General features: G+C 39.2%; 1 protein-coding gene across 2 annotated transcripts; it reads right to left on the reverse strand.

The window, feature by feature from the left end:
• Positions 1–2,004: 2,004 nt before the first annotated feature.
• NEPRO (nucleolus and neural progenitor protein) lies at positions 2,005–17,315 on the reverse strand. 2 transcript variants are annotated; one of them, XM_069472616.1, is made up of 9 exons: positions 17,174–17,315; positions 15,348–15,502; positions 11,836–11,915; positions 11,341–11,472; positions 10,808–10,885; positions 8,517–8,878; positions 8,123–8,184; positions 5,384–5,643; positions 2,005–3,033 (listed from the first exon to the last, which is right to left on the reverse strand). In XM_069472616.1, exons 1-9 carry the CDS (start codon positions 17,274–17,276, stop codon positions 2,565–2,567), a joined length of 1,701 nt encoding a protein of 566 aa, XP_069328717.1. In that variant the 5' UTR covers positions 17,277–17,315; the 3' UTR covers positions 2,005–2,564. The 2 variants fall into 2 exon arrangements, with proteins under 2 accessions (XP_069328717.1, XP_069328718.1); XM_069472617.1 differs by lacking the exons at positions 10,808–10,885; positions 11,341–11,472.
• Positions 17,316–19,372: the final 2,057 nt, after the last annotated feature.

Here is a 19,372-nt window from a genome sequence, read left to right on the forward strand (position 1 = left end):
ATCAATGATGTATTCGTTGAGCTGGCTGAACAAACAGGCACTAGTGCTTGGTCTAGAGGGAACTTCTGAGAAACCTTACGGAATGTGCCTTTGAATTCCTTTGAGGGGGCAGCTCCACATCTGGAAGAGGTGCACATGCCCAAGTGCCAAGCCGTTCCTGCAGCTGGGTAGAAGCCTAGAGACTGCAAGTGAGATGGTCCTCAGAGCAGGAGGCAAGGCCCATCCCTGCTCAAAACTGGTTCCTACAGCAATGACTAAGAAGGGCAAGAGGATTTGAAGTGACGCACCGGAGGTCTGAGACACTGCTCTTATAAATGACCCTGATGCCACCAGAAGTGATAAAATTGCTACTCACTATCATGGCCCTGACAATAGTTTCTAATTTCATTTACTAGTTATGTTATGGTTTGGTATGTTTTAGATTTTATTTTTAAAAATTTAAAACATCTGAATCCAAGTTATTTGGAAAAATAACTAATATTACATTCCTTATTAATATTTAAATATTTAGTGGACACATGTGAAGCTTTTTACTGTTTTTCCAGAATTTTAAGGGGCAGGAGACAGGAAAAGGAGATGAAGATACTTACCAAAGGAATATTGATAAAGTAGAAAAAATGCTAGGGTGATAGTCTAATCCAGGCTTTATAGTTCTACCTACTTAATTCACTGAGCCACTCTGGTTTTTCCAATGAGGTATACTCTCCAAAGTTTCTTTCAACTATAAAAATTTATGATTCACGAATGAAAATGCCTCTTCAGATGCAGAAACCTAAGCCCAGGGAAACTGACTAGCTCAGTGAAGTCGTGCAAATAGAAGGAGAAGCAAGACTGGACCTTAAATCTCCTAACTCCCAGGGACCTTTTTTTCCCCTGAATCAGAAATTGGGACATGAAGTCTTAGAGGATAGTGGCTACTTGGGAATGGGTCCATGAATATGGATAACTCCCAGGAAATAAACCAAGCCTTATGGTCAAAAATATACCACACCAGTTCTCTAATTTACCCTCATTTCCCAGTATGGAAAGGGAATACACTGAACAAAAGTCCACTTAGAAGTTGATGGCCATTTCTAGTTGGGCCAAGACTGAAATCTCCTTGGTATTTTCCATGTTTTAAGGCACTAACTAGCTATTCCCACTTGGTAGGAAGCCAGAAGGAATATGAAAAGTGATTAGAGATTAAGAACTTTGAATTAAACCAGAATGTTTAACAAGGTTTCAAGAGAGGAGCTAAACCAGTGTTTGTTTATATAACTGGATTTTGGGCCACTTGCATCAAAATCACCTGGGTTCCTTGTTAAAAATGCAGACTTCTGGCCCATGTTTATCTGTCTCTGGAAAGGGACTGGCAATCTATATTTTTAAACAACTCAACAAATGATTCTCAAAAAGTCTAAAGTTTGAGAACCACTGGTATAGGAAAGATGCAAAAAGCAGACAGGGAAAGGACAAAGCCAGATAAAGAATGGAGAGGAAATACAGAAAAGAAAATGATAGATGACCAAGGAAAAGAAGGATGCAGTATGTACTAGGGTACTGTTTTCTTTTTCTGTAAATCTGCATGTAACAACATAAAACTTAAGGCTTTTATAGAAGCTTATTGACTTAATTCTAATAAAGTTAGAACATCTGAAATTTGAGACCTCAAACTTTACATCATTATTTAAAAATACGTAAGATTTACTCAGAGCAATCGTATGAGCAACGTCCAAATATCAGACTGTACTATCAGCACCAAATTATAAATCGATGTATTTGCCCTATTCTTGGGTCTATTTTGTGTCTCCTAACCTTATTTTTTCATTTTACTTTCTCACCTACCTCTGTTATCCTATTGTATTTCCTATGTAACCATGGATCACATTATATCCTTTTTGGAAAAAGGTTTAGTTGGAATCAATCACTGGCACCCCAACAAACAAAAAAATAAAAACCTTTTGGAGAACAAAAACATTTTAATATGTCCTCCTATGAGATAAAGTGAACAAATGAAGAGAAATAATGGTTGTGACCAGTCCTTGGTAATACAATTAGTGGCAAACTTTTGAGTCTCTTTGATGATCAATTCTAATACATAAGACAGCGCCGCCATCAGAAGCTACAAACATTGGTATTCGGAGGTGGACATCTACAACGGAGCCAGTAAGGACAAAGTACCCTTTCAGGTGCTTCCTTGCTATTCCGTACTACCACCCATTTACCTTAAGGCACAGTGGTTTTTGCAAACTTAATTATTCAGGTCTTAATTCCCTGGTAAATCATAAAATTATTCAATTTTTCAGGTACTGTCTAACCTCAGTCAAGGAATTACATCTGCTTCTTAAGGGCAGGCTGTGGCACATTTTCCAGCTTAATGCCAGGCATGTAGTTGGAGCCAAAAAATACTCGATTAAATGACACAAAGCTACTATAAATATTTACTGAACTGTAATGAACTTGTGTACAGTGGTGCGCTAAAGCAGCTCCTCTCTGTCCAGGTGATACTTCCAAATCTCAGCAGTTCCACTTAAAACAGCAGAACACTGAACTAGTTTGATCACTTCAGTCTCACTTATGAACATCTAAACTCCCATTAAAGCAAAAATATCATCAATGTCATCTGTCTCCTTAATGGGTCCTGATGTGTTGTGTTTGTTCACTTGCATCACTGTCCATGAATCAGCTTCATCTTCATTGCGTCCCGTAAGATTTTCATGAGTCTGTTTCTCCTTAGTTTCTATGATAGGACTTGAAACTCTGCTACTCAAGAGTTGCTTACTGTTAGGGTAGAGATCAGTTCTATGCACTGTACTGTGTGAGAGTTTCCACTTAGCACGGGTATCTGTAGCACTCTTCTGAGTCCCTTGAGGGAACTGCTGAATTTCCTTTAAAAGAGTCGACTGCAGCCTTCTCTGTGGTTTCCTCTGTCTCGGTAAAAATTTATTCTGTGATCTTCTTTGTCTCAGATGATGCTTTGAAGTTTTGATAGCTGAGCGACGAAGAAGGCAATTGCAAATAGATGTTTTTATACACTCTAGTTTCTTTGGCAAACTTTAAAGGACAGAGAGAAAAGAAAAATCTGAGCTCATTAAGATGCAGAAAAACATTCTCAAGCACTTTTACCAACTTCTAATAGAAAAGTACACAATTAATAAGTCCTACACCTGTATACAACTGCACAATCATTGAAAAATAAAGAAATAGGAGTTTCAACCCAAATCTGTATTTTCAGAGCACTTCTCTCTGAGTAAGGTTGTGGGCAAATGTGTCCCCTTTTCCTCTCAAAGTAAAGTAACTCCTACAACTGCCTAGCTAGCTGAATGGTGAGACACCTCCGTATTTTAGTACCAGAGCTTTTCCCTCATACGTGCTATGTTCATAACAGCAGGAATGGAAATATCTGCCAGAATGTATTAATCCATAACTGGACAATCAACTTAATGTTGTAGCAGGAAATGAACAAGAAAAGGGAAGGGGGTTTATAAAAGAATGAGAAGACGGGGCTTCTGGCATGGATACACTGACAGCCTTGAGCTAGCTATCCTAACTATGATTCCTATCATGGCATCAAGTCTGGAAATCCAGAATTCAAACAATCGATCGTTTTAGGTATTTTGCTTCTGACTAGGGTACACTTGCCACAGGTTCATTGGTGCCTTGCTAAATTGCCTATTTTTGGTAATCAGGTTTTAAAAGATTGGCACAGCTCTGTACTCCTTACCACACCCACCCCCCTCCTCTTCCTTTTTAAATAAATAAAATAATCCTGAGGAGGACCATCATAATGATGTAATTCATGATCTATTTCCAAACCATTTTCTTGTCTTACTATGCAGCAGCTTTTAAGTGGGGAGAAGGTGGGTATACCTCTGAGTTCAAACTGAATGAAAACAGGACTCAGAAGACCTGAATTGAGTTCTAGATCTCTAGTTCTAACATCTTGAGCAAACTCCTGCATTTCCTCATCTATAAAATGGGAATAATACTGCCTACCTCAGAGTTATTATGAACATTAAATAAGTTGTAAAGTGTGCTACAAATATAATGTATTAATGAAACAGCAAAACAGGGCACTATGACAGAACACTGTATTTTGGGAAGTACAGAATAATGGCTTAACCAATAAACACCAGATTGTTACCCTTTAATCAACCTATCATTATCATCCCTGCCTCATCTACCCCTGACTTTAAACCCATTTTTAAACAGAACACCTCTCTCCATCTCAGGCTAAGTTCCCAGCCCCAGAATAGGGTACTTTTACATGGCTACAGGCCTTTAGGGGACCCCAATGTAAAAAGCCCTCAAGTAAGTCACCCCTTAGAAATATTCAACAACCTTTCCTTTGGCTTTTAATCAATTAAAACTTGTTACAAAACCCTCGTTATATACCAAATTTTTTTCTAAAACGGCAATATTTTTTCCATAAATTTTAAAAGAAAGTTTAACAAATTTTTGACAGTTAAAGTGGTTCATCGACAGTAACCATTATAAAGCCGAACAGATCTGTAACTATAGATAAGAAATTATGGTGAATGCACAAGGATACATAAAAAACAAGTTAGAGTAACTGCCTCTATGGAGGTAGAAAATAAGGAACTATTTATGTCTGAATTTGCTTCCATCAGCATGTTATTTTTTTCAATAAAAATATAAAGCCCTCAAGTGTCTGTCTAATTTCATGTAATGCTTCATGCAATACTGGCTCACAAGCAAAGATAACCATCCTTAAACAGTTCTATGAGTGTAAGAATCACAGGAATACAAGGTCAAAACAAGGGGAGTCCAGCCCTTACGAACAGTAAACTTGACCCTTGACCCTGGCAGTCTGGTGTGGGCCTTGCAGGAGGCAGGCACCTTCTGCTCCTATTCTCACCCCTTCATCCTGCTGTACTGAGGCCTCTCCCACTGGTGCATGGGCTCTCTGAGGACCACGTCTGCCTTACGCAGTTGCATCCTAGGCTTAGCATGCCACAGACATTTTTTTTTTTTAAGAGATGGGGACTCACTACCTTGCCAAGGCTGGACTTGAACTCCTAGGCTCAAGCAACCCTCCTGCCTCAGCCTCCCCAGTAGCTAGGTAGGCTGGGACTACAGGCACGCACAACCACACCTGGCACCACAGACATTCTTAATGCTTTCTGAATGGACAGGTGGGAATGATGAAGGGTATAAATGAATGAGTCCAATTAACCTAAGTTTATTTTCTTCCTCCCAATGATGCAGCTTTGCCCTTATAACAAAAGCAGCAAATAAAATTGCTGCTTGAGTAGATCTCACTTTTAGTCCCCCTAGGGCTGCTGTATATCCCATTTTAAAGATAGGTGACCTAAATATATATACTTTTGCCCTAAATGACAACAGAAAAAGTAAAGGAATATAATTTTTGTAATACACCTACCTATTACCTTGAGCTTCCACATGTTTAAGTCGGTTACTTTTAAGGAGTTTGTTCCCCAGAAAAGTGGCCTGAGCCTTCAGTTTTTTGCTCCTGCACCAAACAACTGCCATTTGGATTTCTTCGGAAAGTTGTACGAAAGACTCAGCCTCTCGGAATCTTTGCACAAAACTTTTGACACGAGGAGTTCCTATCACTTTCTGAGAAGAATGTTTGGTTGTTTTTAGTTTGGACTGAGAACATTTAAACTCAAAACTGGTATCCTGAAATGTGAAAAAGTGAGAAAAAATATTGAATGTGTTACTGACTTCAAAATGTTTGACAACAGGGAAAGCTGGCTCACAATCAAAATTTTTAAATTATTAGTCTTTTTAAAAGAAGGGAAAGTTTTTTTGCTCAGAGCTTTGCTTTTGTCTTAAGAAACAATTTTTTAATCCACTGCTCCTAACACAAGTTGGTTTTTTCCCCCTCTACTAAGACAGGTCCCATCTGCAGTTGAATTAGATTGACACAGGAAACAATATAAATATTCTAATAGACATGTCTAACAAACAAGAATAAAACTCCACCTGATTAAATATTAGTCAAAGCCTAATTGGGGGGCGAGGGAGGTGGAAATCACTGACAGACCTTTCTCCTCTACACCACTAGACCACCACACCCTGTTTTTCACTTATTTCCATACCCTGACCAAACCTCCTCAAAAATGAGTCATAAATATTACAGGGAGGATACGGGGCCTTGTAAAGCACCCAGCAGTAGGCCCACTAATCAGTTAATGATTGCTGAACACATGCTAAAAATGCTCAGCTGAGCAACACTTCAGTTCTACTATAACCATCTTCTGACAAGGCACCTTTATTTCTTCAACCGCTTCTTTCTATATCAAGTTTGGATTTTACTAACTTTTACTATTTCTTTATGAAAATATGCTATCTACCAGGTCTGCTTCTATCATCATTCAAAGCTCACCTTCTTCCAAATTTCTCACACTCAAAAGGAACTTAAAAAATAAGTAGAAAACCTAACAGTAGAGGCCCATCAATGGTTTAAGTTTGGTGATCGCTAAAGGTAGTTTGCCCTCAAAGTAAGCTGAGCATATTAGTACTAATTGCTAAAAATATGGTAGCGATTAACCTTGAATAAAAAAGATGCTGACCAATCAGCTTCAACACCAGCTTCAAAACCAGCTCACCTACAAACAGGTGGAAAGGCTGCAGAAGTTTCAAGGTTCACAAAGCGCCACAGTTCTCCCTGAAAAAACTATCCTAGGGACTGGTGTAAAGGTCCAGAACAGAGAATATGAAACCACACTGCCTGCATTCAAACCCCAGCTCTGCCGCTTACTCACTGCGTGGGCCTGGGCAAGTTTCTTGGCTTTTCTATGCCTCAATTTCCTCATGTGAAATATGAAAACAGTAATAAGAGCACCTACCTCACAGAGCTTTTTTCTTTTTTTGAGGGGGGGACAGAGTCTCACTCTGTCACCCAGGCTAGAGTGCCATGCCATCAGCCTAGCTCACAGCACCCTCAAACTCCTGGGCTCAAGCGATCCTCCTGGCTCAGCCTCCCAAGTAGCTGGGACTACAGGCATGTACCAGCATGCCCAGCTAATTTCTTCTATTTTTAGTAGAGATGGGGTCTTGCTCTTGCTCAGGCTCGTCTGGAACTCCTGAGGTCAAGTGATCCTCCCGCCTCAGCCTCCCAGAGTGCTAGGATTACAGGCGTGAGCCACCACACCTGGCTCCCACAGAGCTTTTGTGAAAATTACATGAGTTACTTCATATAAAGCATTTAAAATAATGCCTAGCATAGGAAGTATTAGACTATTATTCTTCTTCCCTCTGAACTCATGAATTGGACAAAGTATCAATGCAAGCTGCAATCCTTATAAAAGTTCAAGAAAGTACTCTGACTTATTGAAAATGATTAAGAATTCTTAAATAGAAGGGAAGAAATAATCCATGAGCGAATCCCAAAGAAAGGTATTTTGTGAAAACATAGGATAATAAAAGTCAAGAAGTTACTGAGTATAAGAGATGACACTGACATCCTTACCTGTTGTTAGGTCCAGAACAAACAATTTACAAAGCTTCAAGTCATGTCAAAGCTTAAACCTCAATAAGAATAAACGAACAGAAAATCCTCATGACAAATGACGAGATGATGCAAAAATGATGACAGTAATAACAACTAACAATAATTAAATGCTTACCATATTCCAAACTCTGCTGAACACTTTACATGCATTAAAACTAGCACAACCCTATGAGGTACATACTATTATAACAAAGTAGAGATATAGAGAGGTCAGGAAACTTACAGAAGGTCACACAGCTAGTACAAACCAAAGTCAGGATTCAAATCATCTGTCTGACTGCAAAGCCCAGACTCTTAATCAAGCTTCAGTACAATCCAGACTTACAAGATGGACCTTGCAGTCACTGTAAGATTCTACAGAAACTCCTACTAAAACATTTCTGGGAGGGGGCGGGAAGTGGCGGGTAAAAAAAAAAAAAAAAGAATAAAACATTTCTGAAGGCATTCTATTAACTGAATTAACTGGATGCATTAAAAATTCCCCTGCATCTTCATTCAGAAGCACAAACTCAGAACTAAGAAGGCACTAAGCTTAGAACTGGGGATAAAAAGAGAAGTAAAATTCAGTCCCTGTCCTTGGTAAGTAGCATCCTCTACAAATGAGCAGAAATTATAAGCTATATTAAATTAATCAAGACAAACCTGAGTAACTTTGTGTTTCAGCTGTTTGCAGAAGGCCCTCACATCAAATTCTGATGATCTATCTGTAGAAGTGGAAAAAGCACAGCTAAAAAATGTAGGCATACTATTTTCAAATCTACAACAAATTATTAAGTGCATGACATTTCTTGCCAATTTAATACAAAGTAATGGGAATAAGCAAATAAGGAATAATGAAACAACTACAGAAACAAACAACGTTAAGTGCTCAAGCTTAGAAAACACAGGTATTACTACACCTCTCTAAAAGTAATCAATGTGGGTTAAAATTAAGGGAGATGTTGAATTTCTTTCTACATGGCACATGATTATATTATACTTTCAACAGTTTGGTCTTTTTTTTTTTTTTTTTTGGTAGAGTATCAAAGCAAACTACCTTTGAAGACTTTCTTATTCTTTACGGGCTGTCCAAGATCCACGTTATTCTGTACATTGATCTTCATTTGTTTAGCTTTTTTGGAAATTCCAAGTAAGGTTTCTTCACTGAACCTTGGTGATTGCTCATTTGTTAAAAATAGTTTATTTAACAATTTAGTCACTCCTTTAGCTGCAAAAGCTGTAGGCATTTTTTCCTTAAAGAGTTCAAAATAGGGCTGTCCTAGAAATTCAGCAATATCAGAAGGAAAGGTAAAATCTTTGAAGTATGGCATTGGTTGAATCCTAGAGACCTCTCGAAGCAATCCAAACAATGGCTCATATAAAGAAATCAACCTTTTTAAAAAACCTTTATAGAGAACCCTAGAGAAAGAAACAGGAGCTCATGAATTATCCAGAAATTACAATTTGTAGATTAAATAATAAACTACAAGATTCAAAGGTAAAAATAAATGGCTATCAAGCTCTGCCACTACAGATAAACACTAGAGCACATATTTGGAAACAGTCAGATTAGTCCAGCCAAAACAGAAAAATACAAACACAAGATTTACTCAAAAACAAAGTACTGGCCGGGCACAGTGGCTCACAGCTGTAATCCTAGCATTCTGGGAGGCCAAGGCAGGTGGATCGTTTGAGCTCAGGAGTTCGAGACCAGCCTGAGCAAGAGCAAGACCCTGTCTCTACTAAAAAAAAAAAAAAAATATATAGAAATAAATTAGCTGGACAACTAAAAATATGTAGAAAAAATTAGCCAGGCATGGTGGCACATGCCTGTAGTCCCAGCTACTCGGGAGGCTGAGGCAGTAGAATCACTTGAGCCCAGGAGTTTGAGGTTGCTGTGAGCTAAGCTGATGCCACAGCACTCTAGCCTGGGCAACAGAGTAAGACTCTGTCTCAAAAAAAAAAAAAAAAAAAAGTACTGCATGGAGAGATGTGTCAAAGTATGCACATCAAAATGTTAAGTGTGGTTTTTATCTAGATGGTGAGATTTTAGGCAAATTTCAGGTTCTTTCACATTTTCCTATATTTTTTTGAATTTCTTAAAATGAGCATGTTATTTTTGTCATCAGCAAAATTTAAAGCTCTTTTCATTACAGAAAATAACGTTTAATATTTTAAATATGATTAGTAATTCAAACATTACCTGTGATTAAGAATAAGCAGAATAAAAAGCAAGATGATCAGAAATAGTACTCAAAATATACAGGTTAAGAAATGAGGCCGGGCACGGTGGCTCACACCTGTAATCCTAGCACTCTGGGAGGCCGAGGTGGGCGGATTGTTTGAGCTCAGGAGTTCGAGACCAGCCTGAGCAAGAGCGAGACCCCATCTCTACTAAAAATAGAAAGATATTATTATATGGACAGCTAAAAATATATATATAGAAAAAATTAGCCGGGCATGGTGGTGCATGCCTGTAGTCCCAGCTACTCGGGAGGCTGAGACAGGAGGATCGCTTGAGCTCAGGAGTTTGAGGTTGCTGTGAGCTAGGCTGACGCCACGGCACTCACTCTAGCCTGGGCAACAGAGTGAGACTCTGTCTCAAAAAAAAAAAAAAAAAGAAATGAAAGCAAGGTTTCCAATCTCCAAAGGCAGAAAAACTTTCCTACTTTTTTGCTCTTTCTTTTTTGTTTTATGTTTCCTTACATTCAAATTAGAACTAATGATCCTAATTGTTTGAAATGGCCCAAACCAGATCTCCTTACAAATACAGGCAGATTCTGAGTCTAATTATCCATCATACCAATTTCACAATATATACTGAGACATGCAAAATACATCTCTTTAGTTTCCAAGCATTACCAGTGTTCTTTATATCAACTAAATATGCCCCAAAAAGCAGTGGTATTTCAGGTGGAAGAAAAGAGTCGAAAGCACATAAAGAAGGTCAAAAATTATATTTCTCATTGCCACTAAAAATTAGAAACCAAATGGCAAAAAGAATCAAGTGCTATAGCTGGCCCAGCAATACTATCATTTTAAATGGCCCATTGCAATATGATTACTGCCACCAATTTTTTATTATCCAGTTCCTTATCCTAGGAATTAATTTGTTTAGCTGTTCAGTATTGGGTTGATCTCATGGATTCAGATATGAAGCCTAATCCTTAGACACAGACATTAACACTTAGCTTCCAAATCTGCAAATAAACTCTGATCAAATGAAGAAAGGAGCTCCTACACCTTCAGCAACTCATGGGAAAACAAATATGAAAACTACTCATAAGAAACCTAGGCCGAGGTAGACAAATGAAAAAGAAGTGAAGAATTTTAAAGGTATATACTTACCATAACCTGCTCACCAGCCCAATCATCACAAGGTTTAAAATAATGAACTCCTGCAAACCTAGATGTTTCACAGTCAAGCTGGAGAATCAATTTAAGGTGGGAAAACAAAACCAAAGTAACGTGTGTTTTGTAAGTTAAAATTACAAAAGAAGAAATAGATTGGAAGTAAGTGAAGGTATTCAAGCCTTAAAATATGTTCTATTTAAGAAATAGAAACTACAAATACAGTAATATATACTCTGCTAGAGCTCCCTTTATTAAATTTAGTTTCTAAGGTTTAGTTTCTAAGATTAAGAGTTTCTGGCTGTCAATACTCTGAAGATAATATTGATACATGCTAGATAGAGAAAGGCAGTCTCTGATATAATGGCTCCATCAGGAAACTGCTGACAAAAGGAGTCCATGAAGCAAAATTTTAAGAATTCCCACAGTTTATAACTGCTATAGAGCCCTACATTTCAAACAAAAATCCTTTTAAATATAGCCAAACAATTCCAATTCAAAAGAAGGTATTTCAGTAGACCCAAGGATACAGAAAGGCCTTGCAGCAGCAGTCCAACAAGCGCAGTAACAACTTGCAGGCTCCCAAAACCTTCATCAACACAAACTCCACCACTGGCTGGCTGGGGATGACACACGCTTTGGTAGTTACAGGCTGATTTTCACTTGACAAAAAAAAAAAAAAGTAGATTACTTTCATTTTTAAATACAAAGCTTATCTATAGTGGTTTTCAACTAAAGATTTGCTTTAAGCTCGATCTGAGGTAGTTATGTTTAATAACAACCTGCTGATGTTTCAATATAACCTACCATGACCCAGATCTCAATGTCACCTCAGTCCCTCCCATAGATCAACAGAGGGAGAATTATTACCACAAATACCAGGTACCCCTTATTACAATAAAATTTGTACAGCTAAAGTACAATTAGTTATATTCCAATGCCAAGCACAGAAAAGTCCAAAGGGAGATCACAAGAAGACATTAAGTTCCCAGCCCAGCACATAAAAAAGCCACTGGCCCACTTACTTAGAAGAAAACAACTCAGACAGGTCTTGAATTGAATCCTCCAAATTCATGTTTTTCAAACGTTTTAAACATTGTTCAACCTGAAGGAGAAAGAGCAGCTCAAATTCACCTGTGTATGACGCAGAAAGGGTCACCAATTATGACCAGGAAAGCAAAGAGATCCAAATTTTTAAAGTATGGAAATATGCCAAATACCACAGAATACTTTTTTTTTAAGAGTAAAGAAATCTGAAGCCCATGCAATTGTTTCTGGTTCAAATCTAGAATTTATCCAACTAAACTTCTCAAATCAGGTAATGACTAAGAAATCACTATATGCCACAATGTGCTTGATGTTGTAACAAGGACCAAAATGAGTATGAGATTATTCTCAAGATTATAATTTGGCTGAGGCGATATAACAGTGAAACTAGTAAGACAGTAAACTTTTAACTTCTAAATTTCAACAGTTTCTGAGTACCACAGAGATGAGGAAAGTGACTGACTTAGTCATTGAACAAATGTATACTGAATTCCTACTACACGAAAGGCATGCTGGCAGGTAAAATGAAATGATAGATAAGATACTGTCCAATCTCTGGTTGCTAAAAATCTAGTAGTAAAAATAAGAAGTTATACAAAATATTTAATTAAATACTAAAATAAAAATAGATAGACCTTATTTAAAATTTCAATCTCCTAGGCACTCCTCCTTCTCTGCCATGTTTTTCTTTACAGCACCTACCAATACCTAACCTACCACTGATTAATTGATTGCCTTTCTCTCCTAACTGTTATGTAAGTTCCACAAGGATATTTTGTCCATTTTGTTTACTGCTGTAACCCAGTTCTTAGAACAGTGTTGAGTAGGTACTCAATAGTGATGTTTATTTAAAAAAAAAAAAAAAAAGCTAAGAGCCACACATCATACAAAACGCTGTATGAATTCCACCGTCCTTGAGAAATACCATACAAAGGGCATGCACGGGACTGCACCCAGATTTTGAAGGATATAAAGATCTAGATGGTCACTGATACTGGCAACGAAGGTATCTTGCCAGAGCTACCTATATACTACTAAAATTGAATCAAGGTTATAGATTCTATCTTAACAGTTCTCAGAACAATGGAGGGAATAACCCTTGAATTCTCTGGGGTCAGCTCCTATCTTTTTCAATTTTTAAGTCTGGACACCATCCTTTCAGAGACATATTAATAAACCAAGATGGTAAAACATCTGGAGAACACAGTAAGCTCAAAAAAGAGAAAAAAAACCTTGAGAACATTAGCAAAGAGAGAAGACATAAGAAACATATACTCATATGTCTTCATATGCTCACAGAATTGTCACACAAAAGAGGAATCAAGATGATCTTCTGTGCTTCATTTTAGGGAACATTAGAGAGAAGCTAATTCTAGTATCTGGTTTTTGAATGCAGAAAATATAAATCTTGAAGTATATGAAAGTTCTCTATAAACTGTGAAAGGCTGAGCAGATGTAAGACGATAGTAGTAGTGGTAACAGCAGCATGAGACATGTTCCCTACCTGAGGGATCACAGGGAACATAAAACACATCCACAACGAATAACTGTAACACAATAGACGTATTTAATGCTATAAGATAAGTACAAGGAGGGGCCCAAATAGCCAAGAATTAAAAAAAAAAAAAGCAATACAACTTCACTAATCAGAAAAATGCAACTTAAAATGAGATTACCATAATATACACTCATGTTACACTTTGGAAAGAAGATTATCACTGCTGGGAAGGCTTAAAATGGTACTTAGCGTATGAGAAGGCCTTTAATAGGCAGATATGAAAAGGCTGGGTATTCCACACATACAGGACCAGGTGAGCAAAGACTCAGAAGAGGGAACAAACACAGCATGTAAATTCGTGAAGAGTTCAAGTTGACTGGAATATAAGATACCTGAAGGCAAGAGAGAAGCCAGAGCTAACAAGAATGAAGAAGCCAGATCATAGTAGATCTTGTAAGTCAAACTAAGGAGTTTAGTCTTTATTCAGGACACAATGGAGAACCATTGAAAATCAAAATTGTGTTTTAGGATGATTAACCTGCTTTTGGTATATAGACTATGCCAGAGTTTAGAGAAGACTGGAGGAGGAAACATCAATTAGGACAGTAAGACAACTAAAAGTTGACAAGGTCTAAAAAAAGAAAATGGCACTCACAACTGAAGAGACAAGATGCAGAGGAAGTTCTGACTTACAGATTGACTAGACAGGAGAGGTACATAAAAGGAAGAAACAGAGACAAGAGAATACCAAATTTTCATGACTGGGTGATTATTCACAACCTGGAAGCCAGGAGAAGAAATATATTCAGTCTCAGAATTAGCAAGTTTGCTTTTGGATTAAAAGACTTAGAAGGAGACAAAAGCTAGGAGATAAGACCACAATCCCAGATCTTTCTTTAAGAAATCTTCATCCTTTTTGCCTTAAGTAACAGGGATAGAAAATTAGCTAGAAAATACCTGTCTGTCTGTAAGATTAGAGACTGTTTTTTTTTTTCACCCCTGGCAGAACTAAGCACACTGCCTCGAGCAGAGAAAGTTAAAAAATACTGCAAGGTGGCTCTGTTATACTGATATCCAGTGGGATAGCCCACTGGAATTCTAAAAAATACTTGCAGATGCCAGGCAAGGTGGCTCACACCTGTAATCCTAGCACTTTGGGAGGCTGAGGTGGGGGCAAGAGCAAGACCCCCGCCTCTACAAAACTAGACAAATTAGCAGGATGTGGTGGTGCACACCTGCAGTCCTAGCTACTTGGGAGGATGAAGGATAGCTGGAGCCCAGGAGTTTGAGGTTGCAGTGAGCTATGATGACCTCACTGTACTCTAGCTGTAGTGACTGAGGAAGACCCTGTCTCAAAAAAAAAAAAAAAATTTTTTTTTGAGGAATTAATAAAGTGAATGAATGAATGAGCATACAAAGAAGCCAGCTTAAAAGGCTATACTCTATGGTATAGTCTCTGAGCTGGAGGGCCCAATTTTGACTTAAGTTCTAAAATTCATATAAAACCACTTTACACCACAACTTGCTATTAATATGTACTCATTTACCCCAAAATACTACTGAATAGATTATGTACCCCACAATAAATAAGCCACAACTTTTTTTTTTATAATTTCAGCATTTTTATCACGCTTAGGAAACTGTTTATTAATATACAACACTCTGTCTTGATCAAATCACTCTATCTTTGAATTGGGCAAAGGCACTGTCATTATAGATTGCATATAATGAAGAAAACTTTTATTTACCCACTACAAGACTGGGAGAAAAAAAAATCAATCTAAACATACTTCTTTTCTAACAAAAATTACTTTTTTGAAATGCTTTCAGGAAATAAAAAAAAAAAAGAAAGCCCACATGTAACTGTGGGGTACAGACCTATAAATCACAAGTAACTTACTGAGATTTCCATAAATAACAAAACACTAAGTGGCAGTGTGATCTACATCTTCAAGTAAACAGGTAGGTCTTAACACAGGGATTCCTCCTCACCTGTTTGAGGGCCAAATGGGGTTTGTGATGGCCCATTCTGTTGTGATTGCTGTAGAGGACTGCGCATAACACATCTGCTTCTGCATCTAAGGTTTGGCTCTTCAGCAACAGTGTGAGAAGGTGGCATTCTTTAATTACAGCTGCAATGCAAAGGTCTAGAGTAGAGACATTTAATAAGACTTAGTATGTACTTCTGCATTAAGTATATGACAGACAAAATACACCACAAGAAGCATCTTTCCTTGTTTTAAAAGAATCAAAAACAAATTAATGTAATCAGCTTCAACTATAAGTACATAATTAAGGGTTCTAAGTACATGAGAAGTTGGAAGATGGTAACAGGTGATATACACTCCAGGAAATTAAGAGAACATCTGTTAAATAAGAATGTACATCTTCACGTTGCGTTTTATTATGGTTTAACAAATTTTCATATGAATGCTTTCATATGCAATCAGTCATTTGGTGTACACTTAGACTTTAAGAACCTTGAAGGTGGGGTACATGTTATCTACTTCTCTCAATCTCCCACTTTGGTATGCACATAAGCAAGACAGAATGGAAAAATCCAGACTTCAAAGTCAAAGGTTCTGCATTTGGATACTACTTTAAGATAGCTAAGAACATATTCAGAAAAGAGAAACCACTACGGCAACTGGAAATTATGTTATTTGATGAATGCCTGAGTGAACACTGGGTGCTCAGCAGATGTTTCCTCATATTAAAACTGCTTGGTAGGTGTGGCTAATATGTTACCTATGGCTCTAAGCGTGGCACTGGCACTCTAGGTCTAAGCAACACAAAGGCAGGTTTCTACATAACATGGAGAATTTTCTTACTGTCCCAACTATCTAGACAGAAATGGGCTGCCTCGGGGATGGGAAGTGAGTGGGTGAATTTCCCATGCATAAAAGGAATTCTGTCAATTTATGAATGGAAGAAGAGGTAAGGCTAAGCTGTAAACTAAATAGAATGGCTAGATGGGAAAGGGGATGAGATGATCTAAGTGTTTAATATTAAGAACTATCACTGAATGTTTGTTTACATGTCAGGAAGTGTTCCAAATGCCTTCTCTATAATATCAACTCTTATTCTCCCAAAACAATCCTATCAGGTATTATTTTTAATCCCCATTTGAAAGTGAGATCACTGAAGTACAGAAACCTTTACTAACTCCCCCAAGTTCTAGCAAAGGGAAAAACTAGGATTAAAACCCAGATAATCTGGCTCCTGAGCCAAGCTCCCACCTACTACGTACGCAATACCATCACCGTACCTTGGTAAAACACTTAGTTTACAAAGCACTTTCTCCTAAATTACATCATTAGATCCTCCCCGCACCCCAGTGATGCCCGGTTTGGAGGATTAGCCCCATTTTACACATAAGGAGCTGGATGTCCAAGAAGATTGCAATTTAACTCCAGCGTGCTTATGTGACGCCCCCAGCTCCTAAGGGGCAGGAGTCGCAAAACAGACGTAAAGTTAAAAAAGGCTCAGTGTGGCCCGAGGGAGCACAGGGTTCCCAAGCAGCATTTTTCCCAGGCGCTAGTTCCATCTGCCTCTCCCCGCCCCCTTGGAGCGGGCCTGGGCCCTGGTCCTTCAGTGCTCCAGCCATGAAGGGTGCAGTGAAGGACTACAAAGCGAGAGGCCCTACCAGGTTCTCCGGCAAACTAGCCTGCCCCGGGCCCCTCTCGGCCCCATCGCACCCCGCGCCCCTTCCCAGCGTCCCCCGGGCTCAGGAAGTCCCGCCCCCGCCCCACGTGCGCCGGCCCGGTTACGGGCCTCCTCCGGAAACGTCTGCGCCACTGGGCTGGCGCCTCACTCACCTAGGGCCGCGCCGCCGTTCTTCACTGTCACTGCGCTGCGGCTCCCCGCCTTAGGGATTCTCACGCGGTTCCACGGCTCCGGGCCCGGCCGCACCTCAGCCATTTTGCGAAGTGGGGGAGGGCCTAGGAAAGGCGGAGCTGGGCGAGACCAAGTCAAGCGGCCGAAGGAGGGGCGATGAGATGCGGAAGGAATGGGCAAGGGGCGGGGCCGGGGCGGGGCCAGCAGCCGGCCGAGAGGCGAGCATCACGGAGGGGCGGGGCGGGGCGGGGCCGGGCCGTCGTAGAGCGCGGAGTCCTGCGACCAAATACTGTGCAGTGGACTGGGAGGGACCCGGACAGTCGTCCGTCCCCTGGTTATCAAAACCCACCGGCATTTCAGAATCAGCGCGGAGAGTGTTGGGGGAAAAGCGCAATCCCGATATAACTCAACCAGAATCTCTGGGAATGGGATGAGGAATCAGCATGTTGGTTAAGCCTCCCCATAAGGGATTCTAAGGCACAACCAAATTTGGAACTACCTGGAGGCATTTTACAGATAAGGAAATTTGTGGCCCAGAATTGAGTTGATGCCTACACCCCCAACTCCACCTCAGACAAAGGGAAAAAGGAAAAAGTGAAATAAAGAGGCTTATGCAAGGTGTGGAATTTGTAAGGAAGAAAGAGTGATTTACTTTGAGTAGTCAAAGAAGGTTTCTTCATATCTTGGATGACAGCAAAACCTAGATCACATCAAAGAAACATGGAAATCCTCTGACTGTCCCTCACTCCCATCATCCGTCAATACCCAAGATGATATTCCAAGTTCTGATCCTTACTTCATTAATATCTGATAGTTCATTTATCCTCTGCCACAATGATGCCCCGTTACCTAAAGGCCACCACCATAATGGATTAGAGAAGCAGTTAGTAGGTTTTGGAAACAGACTGCCAAAGTTCTAATTCTAACTCTACCCGTTTACGATTATTAATAATAGCTCTGTGATCTCAGGAAAGCTACTTGCCTCCTCCAGACCTTAGTATTTCTGTGCGTAAAATGAAGATGATAATAATAGTATCTACCTCACAAGGTTAGAACAATGCCTGTCATACAAACAATAAAAATTTACCATAATTATTATTGTTGATATTATTACTACCATGTAATGCAAGCAGTATCGCCTTCTTGAAACGCTTTCCATGCTCTTTCTGTGTGCCTTTTTACATACTGCTTCCTATATCTGGATCATCCTCTGAAACACAATCTCCTTTCTTCAGCTCTGGAGTCATCAGTTTTGGTAATTCTTCCTAAACACCCCATCCTCACTCCATAACTTGTTATAGAGACACCTTTAATGTATTGCCACATGCCCTATGTTGGTCTGTGTGTTAGTTTCCTATTGCTGCTGCAATGAATTACAGCAAACTTAATAGCATGAGACAAGGCAAAGTTATCTTACATTTTTGGAGGTCAGAAATCCAAAATCGATCTCATGAACTAAAGTTGTCAGAGCTGGTTTCTTCTGGAGGCTCTAGGGAATAATTCATTTTCTTTCTTTTTCTGGCTTCTCGAGGCTGCCTCATGTCCCCATCCTTCACCTTCCAAGTCAGTAGCATAGCACCTTTCAATCTCCCCCCACCTTTCTCTCTCTCACCCTCCTGCCTCCCTCCCTCTTCAAAACACCCTTGTGATTACATTGGGCCCACCAAGATAATCAGGATAATCACTCCATCTCAAATGGTTAACTTAGTCATATCTACAAAACCTCTCTCAATGTAAGTAAAATATTCACAGATTCTGGAAATTAGGATGTGAACATCTTTAGGGGGCATCATTCAGCCTACCACAGCCTCTCTCTTAGAATTTACCTCACTGCATTATATTTTTTTGTGTATTTGTATGTCTCTGCCTCTAATAGCCTATAAACCTACTAGAGGCTGTACTACTGATATAGCTAACTGGTATTTCTATCTCAATGCTTAGTTCAGAGCCTAGAATCTAGTAGAACCTCAGTAGATATTTACTGGCTGAATAAGAGGTTGGATGATGCTTGAATAAAGTTTTGAAAGATGAATAGGAACTTCCCAGGCAGTTAAGAGAAGAAGGATATTCTTGACAGAGAGGTGTTAAACAGCATGAATATGAAGAAATTGCTGGCCATGGGTCAGTAATGTGTGCTGAGAGATGAAGCTTGTGAATATTGATGTCATATCATGGGAAGA

Source organism: Eulemur rufifrons, chromosome 7 (assembly GCF_041146395.1).
Source record: "Eulemur rufifrons isolate Redbay chromosome 7, OSU_ERuf_1, whole genome shotgun sequence".
Lineage (NCBI taxonomy): Eukaryota > Metazoa > Chordata > Mammalia > Primates > Lemuridae > Eulemur > Eulemur rufifrons.